Genomic DNA, 10,521 nt, shown 5'->3' with positions numbered 1-10,521 from the left:
TTTATTATCTATTCTTTGATTTGTCTGTATTATCTTCAATTGCAATACTGATTACATTTTGTCAAATCGAATGGAAATCCTCCCCCAGAAAAGTATATACTGTTGACATTTATGGTAGGGATTATAAACTTCATTTCATACATAAATGTAGGTCTTCATTTGCCTTGACAATCTGGTTTGTAAAATCATTTTTTTATGTTAGTACTTAATCTATACAGTTCAATATTTTGTTGAGTGGCAACGTATCTGGTTTCTTACACCCCCCCCCCCCATTCCCACCCATATTTACTACCCTCCCCCTCCCCAAGCACTCATCCACACCATTTAATGTTACCACCTTTGTATTATTATACATTGAATGAAAACACACATTGATAGTGTTATGCACCTGTTATTGATGTATGGTATCTTTGAGTTTCAAAGCAAAGAAGAATGTAATGCAGAGTTATTACCTTCCTTTATCATAGTTGATTTGTAAGGTGGTGACACAAAAACTTGTGTACATTTCAAGATGTGCAGCTATGTCCGTGTAATATATAATGAAGGTTAAAATGATTTTGAGAAAGATGTAGGTATTGCATGTATGTCAAACATATTTTCAGTTTGTAATTCAGTATAGTTATTGAGCATTTTTTTGTAAATTCACTCCTTTGTGAAATGTAGCCATTTGTATGGTAAGTATTGTGCATCATACAGTACATATATAACCCCAATTTAACATTTAAAAGCATATTAACAATTTTGGATTGGAAATAACCTGTACTAACATACTCTGCTAATCATAAATTCCTAATCCTAATTGTATCTTGGCATTTACCTTGTCATGGAAGGGTCTTGTACCTTTATCTCTGCCTGCTCTATTTGTATTCCACCCTCTTGTACTTTGCTTTTGTCTCAATCTTTTTTTTTCTTTATTCCATTTCCATGGTATAGTCATTTTTCATACCTTCATGTTTCTCATCTGCTTGTTATCACCAGGGGAGTGTTTCTTGAAGATTTTTGCAGGTGGTTCTCACTGACAGATGTTATAATCTACTGGAAATCTTTGCATCTAATTGGCTGAGAGCAAGTTAGTCAGTGAAAATCACCCACAAAACTCTTCATGAAATACTCCCCTGTTCTTCATATTTATTCATTTGAGAAGTATTTTTTTAAAATCAGCTACTTATTCAGATTTATAAGTTGTTAATGCTAATGAAAGAAGTGTGAATGCATTGTAAATCAATTGTTTAAATTGCTACAATGAAAGCTTTAACCGCTTTGCTGCCACAGACAGTACACTCCCACAAGAAGTCAATGCTATTTGGTTTCTCATGGCATAGAATGGGTTAAATGAGACTGTAAATGAAATTGGAAGACCATTTGAATCGCCTGTGCTTTTGACAATGGGATATAATGCAGTGCTCCTGCAATTCTACTCGAAAATGAGATGTGCATGATCATTTCAGCCGGAGTGAATACTGACTTGATCTCCAATCTCTCAACTAATCCTCCATCTCTGACGATATCTTAAATGCCTTTAGGATCAATCCTAAATCTTTCTCTTTCTCTCTCTTGTCATCTTCAGCTGCGTATCTGCAGCTGCCACTTCTCGGGTGGAGAAAAGAAAGAGGGGGACGTCCCCGTGCCTGACCCAGAGGTGGACGAACCTATCAACATTGACATCAGTGCCGCAACAAACAACAGCAACAGTAATCATAGCTCGCCTTCGCGCTGCCTTATGGATAAACAGAAGCGGGCCGCAAAGCGCCAAAGAATGTCCGTAGAGAGGATCGTTGAAGGTGGGTGGAAGACATCTCTCTCTGTTTGAAAAGGCGATGTTTATGAAGATAAGAAGATTATAGATAAAGATATATTATTGTGTCATTATTGTGGATTTGGGATCATAGTTATATAGTAAAGAGGAATTTAACAAAATGATGCATTAAGAGCAATGCATTTCATCTACTGTATTATGTAAAAGTCATAAGTTGGATAAATTTAGTGTAATGTCAAAGAATAAAAAGGCAAGAATACAACAAAAATTGAAGGGTTGTTCCAATATTGGGCCACAAGATAAGAATTATTTTATTTGAAGATTATTGGTGAGTAGATACTTGGCTGAATGCTCTCTTTAACTGTATTGCGATATGTTGTGTATTATGTTGTAAATTATAAACTGATGCTTTCAGCTTGCTGTTAATCAGTGATGAATAAATAATATACTGTATATTTACTCTGGTTTTCCTGAGATCAACTGCTCCCCCTTTTCCTCATTCTATTCATTTTTCAGTCATCCTTCAGTATCATACATGTCAATGCCATTTCTCTTGTGTAACTTCCTTTCAGGAATCCGTCACCCTGCTACCACCGCTGCCTCCATGCCTGCAGCCACCCCTGCTCAAGGTCGTCCGTTGGTGGCGCTCTTAGATGGCAGGGATTGTAGTGTTGAGATGCCAATCCTCAAGGATGTGGCCACTGTGGCTTTCTGCGATGCTCAGTCCACTACAGAGATACATGAAAAGGTAAGATTACCTAAAGATCACCCAACGGAGACAGGAATAACGGTATACATGTATGCACTGGCAATCTATCTATAAGCAGCATGGCTACGTAGCGGTAGTTCAAACGTGCATATGCTGCAGCAGTGTACATTTAAAAGTATGCCTATTGCACCTGGATGGCTGTGCAATGCTATGGTACACTTTGGGTAGTAAATTACAAGTGCGATGATATGAATCTTACGCCTTCAGCCTCTCATTGCTTTTGTATACAACAAGTTAAGGTGTTGTAAAATCTCTTTCGGTTTTTGGTGTATACTCGAGCAGCCATCCATGTAAAGAAGGATCTACAGCTTTTTTTTAGCTTAAATTTGGTTACAATTGTCACAATTCATTTGTCTATACATTTGTTATTTGGCACTTTGTCTTTTTTTTTGGAATTGGATTATTTTCTTGTTACAGTTATGTGCCACAAAATTTGTAAAAAGGAGGTCTTAAAATCGTCTTTCAAATTAAAGGAAGTGTACCCTAAATCTGCCTGAATCCATAACACATTTCTAAAGTATTTATAGGTTCTGGCTGCATATCAAAGTGTTAGATTATAACCTACCTATTCATAGACATAGAATGAAACGATTTATAACGTGAGTCAGAACCTCTAGCCGAGGCTCACACAAATTCTTGCCAGAAGCCGGAGGAAATTCACATGTGGGCCGAGAGAGTTGCTTCAAAATGGGGGAAATATTTGAGTGCTGGCCAATTAAAGTAGATTGAAAATATTTAAGGGGAAGAAAAAAGGGGTATCTAAATAATATTGGTTTGTTATGGATGTGAGTCAGTGTGTTTTGACTGAATAGTGCACGTTTTAAAGATCACAACCTGTTTAGATCAAGAGATGTAATTTTATTTATTTCGGAAATGGAAATTAAAAAGAATTTAAACTTTTTGATTAGATGATTCATCGAGCTAGGTTGATACTTTAAAAGTTTAGACATCACTGGTTTGTATATTTCTGCCTTGGCCATTCTGGCAAGTTTGATGCAAATTGAAACAAGACCTTAAAAGTTGGTCATGTGCATGGAATGGTCTTGAATTCTGGAACAATCCTTGATTCCTTGACAAACACTTTTTTGTCTAAATTCTCTCATTAATAGTGTCCATTATTTTCATTCCTTCAACGTATTGGTTGGTACATCATCAGACTGGTTTCAGTTTTGAATTCACTCCTTTTTATAGTGTTCATTGTTTATAGAACATTACAATCATGGTTGGTGTTGTGTCAGCTTGTGTCATCCTTGTTAGGTGATGTAACTGGGTTTCAAATCTCATTTCATAGTTATTTGTTGTATCTGGAGCATTGCAATTTGGTTGGTATGTTGTTGGCTTTTGCTGGTCAGGGGCCCGTCGCAGAAAGAGTTGCAATCAATCGCAACTCTAAATACCTTGCGCAACTTGATTTTCAACCAATCAACAGCGCGCATTTGGGACTTGCGATTGATTTTTTGAATTGCGTTTAAACGCAACTCTTTCTGCAACGGACCCCTGGTTTGGCAATGTGACTGGAGTTTGAAAGTGACAAGAGTTCTTCTGATATCATCACCATCTGACATGTATCTTTGTCCAAGCCAGTCCGTCCAAGGCGCAATCCATGCGTTTCCTGTTGTATCATTTCCTGGGAGCATAATGTCCAAGGCCACTGAGCGAGAATCAGACAATCCCACACCCCTCGCATCTTTCTCCCCTTCCTTTCTCTCTCTCCCTCCCTCCCTCCTCTCTCCCTTCCTCTAGCAAACTGCCAAAACCACAAGACCTTTCCCCTATCCCAGTATTCTTTCAAGTATTCATGGTGATGTTCCCAGGCAGCTACAGCTGGGGGCCGTTTCTAAAGCTGTTTGTAAGTTACGCACTACTAGTGACCATTTCTTGCGCTAAATGAGACACCCCTGGTTTCAACATTCTTGGAGTGCATATCCTATTAAACTATAATCAAACTTTGGATGATATTGAATTTTCCACTCAGTTGTTTGTCAAAATTAGAATTATAGTCTACAAAGATACAATTCTAATTGTCATGGGTGGGAATAGAAATAATTGAGAATCTGGGGCCCGTTTCATAAAGGACTTGCAACTGTTGTAGCTTTGCCATTAAGGCAACTACCATGGTAACCTTGATTCTGATTGGCTGCTGAGCCCTGTTGCCATGGTAGTTGCCATTATGGCAAAGTTACAACAATTGCAATTCCTTTATGAAATGGGCCCCTGATTTATCTTCAGAAGGTCAAAGGTTGTGAGTAAAGATGTTCATTGAGTTGTACCGTACGTCAAGTCATGCGTAATAGTACGTGAAGTTGGGTGCGCAGTCCTGCGTAAAATCTTGCATAACTTGCAGACAAGTTTATGACACATCACCCTGGTCCTTGTATCAGGGATTTTTTGCTTCCACGTCGCACAACGGATTCAGGAACTTAGAAAATGCCCTTCATGACAAAGCACAACCAAGTAGTCCTTGTCAAAAATTGGTTAATCAAAACAGCAGTTTTGTCCTGGACTCTGGACAAACGACATATTTTCAATTTTTTGTCAGCTCCGAAACTCTCCATCAAATCTTTGTCAATTGACAGGCATTTTCAATTCATTTACAGTGTTCTTAAATCCATTTCTATTGAAGTTGCGAACACTCTTACCTGAAGGAAAGGGCCCGAGGAGGGAGTGAAGACATATGAACCAGGGTGTTTTTAATTTTAATTCATAAACACAGAACATAATTACATCTATAACTTGAGTTTAGGGAAATTAACATTCAATGAAGGAGAGAGTAATATTTATCTGGCATTAAATCATTGTTGAGATTATCCTCTATCGATTCCAGATGATGCAATGTATCTCATGTTAAGTTACAGAATCTCTTGAAATGGTAACACATCTCTTGTGTATTCAACTGATCAAAACACAATATCCACAGTAGTATTAACATTCAAATCTTTCTTTTCTAGGTACCAACAATATTCCCTGTTTGTTATCTAGACATTTGGTCGACTATGTCTAATTAGCCTGGCTTACAAACTAGGAAAAATTTTACTAGATAAGGGTTGAAGATGTCCAAGATATAATGACATGGCTTTTGGAACTAAGTGTCTTTAGAATTATATCCGCAATATACATGAAAGAAGCTGGAAGAATGGGTGCCTTTTCTTCTCGATATGATACACAATATGTACAAAATCCCCAGCCTTTAATAATAACGTGTTATAATGATACATGTACCTGAATCAAATATACCGTATTTGAAGACGAAGGATATAGGATCAAGGTGTTTTTGCCTACTGCGATTTACCTACCCAAGTGCTGGTCTCTTCCTAATGTTTCAATGAGCATTGACAGAGATTGTTAGCTTTATATTTTTCATAGAATGATATTCCCTTTGTCTCGTACATGTAGCTTTTTAATAATTGTCATGCTATGTGGTTTTGGTTGTCATAAAGTCACCTGTATTTCATGAAAACACCACCCACTTCCTAATCAGAGACAGGCTCTATGCATACTGAGAAACTTCCAACAATTCTTTGTACTTCATTCATTTAAAGACAAAAATACTTTTTGTAAAATGATCACAGAGCTTCATTCATCCACCTAGGCAGATGTGTTACATTAAGTGGTGACCATTCTGTCTGATTGCACCTTTCAACCTATGATTTTGAAACATGATTTCCGGTTCTTAAAGAAAAGAGTTTTCTTCAGGCAAACCTACATCATTGAGTGGAAAGACTTGTTTCATCTGGACTTGGCATATATGTTCAGGAATGGCACATAGGAATAGAATAGACACAATGAAATGTTCTATCCCAGTAAGGATTTAATTAGATAGAATTTTAATGGAGCGTTTGCCAAGTCACGGAGACGAGGTGCCTACAATTCAATGTCCCTTCGTCGACTCAACACTTAAGACCGAGAAAGCACATGCCAAGTGATCTACCCATTGCTGTGATGTTCCCCTATTTGCTAGTATTATTATTTCTGGAGTCTCTTCCGCCCAACAATTTTCCTCTCTCTTCAGGAACCCCAGTCTGTGCTTCCGGACCTCACCATGCAGCTCTGGTAACCTTGCCAAGTCCTGCCACAGTCACATCAACAAAACCGACCACTTCTATGCCATTGGAAATAATGTGATAGATTTGGTTTGTCTGGAGTTGCCTTCACCGGTGTGACTGCAGCTGAAGTCAGGATGGCTTGGTGTTCTGATTTATCTCACCCCCAGGAGGGTCTACCATGCCCTATTTCTAGCTTGAAATCACAATCTTCCTTCCCTCAAGACATAGAGAAAGGGGAAAGGGTGGAACAGGATATCTTGTCCTGTGTAATTTCTTATAACAGAGAGTCGAAGACAATTTATCGTTGAATAACTGGATTAATAAGACATTCGTCTCAAATTAGAAATGGTTGGACTGTTGTTGATATTTGAGAGTGAAAAGAGTAATGTTTGGGAGGGTTGAGAGAGGTAACACACAAACAAATACGATAGACAGCTGGTAATTTCAAGTTTCCTGTTATGAGAGACCAGACAGAGTGCTTGGAGAGACCGGGATTGGTGGTAACATGTGCGAGGGCGAAGGAAAGGAAGACAAGAATTGGCAGCATTTGTGTCATCTTAGTATCATCAAGGTCGTACCAATGATCCATGGTCGATACGACCCCCTTCTCTTCCCTTTGTTCTCATACTGATTTAACCATGGCCTCACAAAGATTTAAGCTCTATCTGTACAGGACGTGACACGACAAGTGCAATTTGGGGCTTTTGGAAGCCGTCTCTCTTAACTGGCATGCTATAGATTTGTTTTGTCATGCAATCCAATCAATTGAAGACATCATTACAGGCTATAACTTAGACAGATATTTTTGTCTTCATGTGACGAGAAGAGTGTGTGTTTTGAATAAAGCAGAACATGATTGTCCTCGAAGGAGATGAAGATGTTCTTGTCTCAGCTCGTAATTGCATTTTATTGTTTTCCCTCACTTCTGTGTTTCCTTTTGACATTTTTCGATTATGGGTGTGTGTGTTTTGATATCAATGCATAATTCCTTTGTACCTTTGCTAATGATCATTCTGTACTAAGTCCCTTTATATCCCATTTCACGTGTTGATAAAAAAAGATTACACCTGAGTTAGCTTGATATTCGAAATTATGATATATTGTTTTATTATGGCCTTGCATTAAAGTGAAGCCTTCCCATACTTCAAGATTGGTAGAATGTTTAGGAGATTACCCAGGATAATCTCTCCAACAGCAAAGTTTTTTTATATACTACATGTACATCCTTTTTTTTTACAATATGCATTGCCTATGGAACAGCTTAGCATGTACAGCTTCTGGAAATCATATCTTTTTGAAAGGATGAAACTATAATTAATAGACAGTAATAACATTTTAAATGTTATCGTTTAGAAATCAACCTTGAAGATGTACATTAACTTTAGCATCGGAAAAGTCGTAGTCTATTGGCTACAGGTCCAGAGACCATCCACTGAATAGTAATAAATTTACAATTTAGTTCAACTACGTCTACATATTCCAAGTTTTAATGCACATATTTCCCAATGAAAAATAAAACTTTGTATGTTGAATGCCATAAAGATCATGTTGGAACTGTTTGGTGTTTTTTAAGAGCAAGATTAAATGATTGGGGCATGTTAGCTTATAAACTTGATAAGTCGTGTTGAGTTGGTTGCCTTTAAATGGTAGTGATGATTCACTGATTGGTGTGATGCCATGTGGTATGTGTACCTCCTCATAGATCTTTGTCTATTGGTTGGAAGTCACAATGCCAACTGCTAATTTGATAATAACCATGTCCACTTTTTCAACCTCTTTGCTGTGAGATGTGGGGTTCTCCTTCCTGTAGCTGCCAAGTTATTCTCAACGGGGGAAATAGTGGTATTGTTTCAACACTTGATCAGGAGGGGGGGGGGGGCATTTCATGAAACAAGTCATCAGTGAAAATGTTATAAGCTACATAAAATCCTTGCATCTGATTGGCTCAGAACATATTTGTCAGTGGAAAATCACTGACAAGGTGCTTCATGACACTTTCTCTATTTTGACCAAGGAAAATAGACCGTTATCATCAACTCAAATCATTTTTTTTTAAAGATCTTTCATGAAGGCCTGTATATTTTTTCTAGTGGTATACTCCTGGGTTATCTTCTGATTCATTATTTTTTCTGCAGTTGTAATTCTCACTGTGTCTTTATTTTGTATAGATGAACCAAGTCCAACCATGCTGCTATACAGTCCAAGCTGCTTAAGCAGACCACCTTTCTGTGAAGATCACAAGTTTTGTTTCCTTTAAACATTTTACCACATTGAAATATTTATTATACTAGGAACCTGATCATTAACACTGCTTTTCTTGTCTCCTTTGGGAGGTACGGTTTCAATGTAGTTTCTCCATGACAAACCGACAGAATGAGCATGTACATGTAATCTGTGCATACAGTAACCATGTAGGAAAACTACACCTGAACAATACACCTTCCTACCACAGACTTTACCGGTAGAGGTAAAAAACCTTGGCCGATTATGAGTCATTCTTCCAAGAGAGAAAGGGGTTTACCAGTCCCCCTTCCGGAAGACTTGATTTGGGTCACCTCCACCGTACCCGTGCCAGGATGGAGCCCTTGTTAGTTCCCCTGGTTGAGATCCCTGGTTATCCTGACTGCTATGGTAGCCTGGAAGATCAGGGGGCATTATTTATAACTATTAACCTTTATGATGGTAGATGGTTGTTTCTAATGACTACTTATCTGATAGTATCGCTTTACCTTGATGTAACTCTGTGAAGAAACACTGATAAGATTGAAGTCATTTTGATTGAAAATTGTTTGACCATGGACATTAAATGGACTGATTTACTTTTATTGGGGGGGGGGGCAAATCTGACTCATTGCTGGTTAAAGAGAATATGTTTGATTATAAATACCTTATCAATTTTGGCCTGAAGATGAACTTCATACAGTTGAAGTTTTTTATTTTTTCCTTTTTTTTTTGGGGGGGGGGGTCCATCCAGTATTATTTGAAATATTTGAGTAAAAAAATTACAAGTAGGCCTCGAGATAGATTTCATCAAATAATTACATTATTTATCATGAATAAAGAGCAATGTTGTACAAAAAATGATGTAATTCCTTAAGGAGAAAATTAAATAATAATGGAGCCACACAATATGTGGGTTTTATTAAAATCCACAAATTCCACTATTCAAAGTGGTCTTCAAACTTTTAAGACCATTTTGAATAGCTGATACCGGAAATACAGTGCGTCTTAGAAAAAAATAATTTAAGATTTTCATTTATTCTTTCTAGCAGCTTAAATTGATGTAGAATAAGTCAGGTTCATCATCACAAAATTCAAAAATAGGGCAGTATGGAAAATGGCTGGCTTGTGATGGTCTCCTAATGGTGTCAGATGGATAGGAGCGCTAAAAAACACACCCTAGCTACATGTAGCCTCTTAGATGTGTTCATGCCTTCATCATTTCACTTGACTCTCTTTCATCATCAAATCTTTTCTTCTCAAGCTTCCAAGCTTTGTGTTTTCTGTTGCGCATATTAATGTAGATCAATATTATGATGAAGGATGTTATGTAGCCATGCAGGGGAGGGTCTGTTCCTGTAGACTATGTTGGTGTTGTTATGGGACAAACCTGAGAATGACCACAATGCTAGGAGGGAATGAGTCATTGTAGAGCATGGCCACCGACCTCTTGAGATACCCCTGGTATTCACACTAACCATCACTCTCGACTCGGAAAGAGTCAACACCTTTGCAAATTACTGTTTTAATAGCGAGACAACATTGATCTGAGTTTTTTTTTTTCAATTTACAGAATCATAGAGGTAATGTAAGGTTCTGCAAACCCATGTCGATAAATGATACATTTATCAGCTCATAATTCTGAATTCAAATCATCTGTGGGAACTTTGTGATGTCCGAAGATATCAGTTGAATATGTATGCCTATGTACTGTAGAGATCGTGGAGATTTTA

At 37.7% G+C, this 10,521-nt stretch overlaps 1 protein-coding gene across 1 annotated transcript; it reads left to right on the top strand.

The window, feature by feature from the left end:
* The first annotated feature begins 1,498 nt into the window (after positions 1-1,498).
* On the top strand, positions 1,499-8,781 carry LOC129272923 (C-terminal-binding protein 1-like). Its single transcript, XM_054910004.2, has 3 exons — positions 1,499-1,781; positions 2,329-2,504; positions 8,737-8,781. The coding sequence occupies exons 1-3, from the start codon at positions 1,514-1,516 to the stop codon at positions 8,779-8,781; spliced, it is 489 nt and encodes a 162-aa protein (XP_054765979.2). The 5' UTR covers positions 1,499-1,513.
* The last annotated feature ends 1,740 nt before the right edge of the window (positions 8,782-10,521 follow it).

The sequence above is a fragment of the Lytechinus pictus genome, chromosome 12 (assembly GCF_037042905.1).
Source record: "Lytechinus pictus isolate F3 Inbred chromosome 12, Lp3.0, whole genome shotgun sequence".
NCBI lineage: Eukaryota > Metazoa > Echinodermata > Echinoidea > Temnopleuroida > Toxopneustidae > Lytechinus > Lytechinus pictus.
This window is presented reverse-complemented; position numbering and strand designations above follow the sequence as displayed.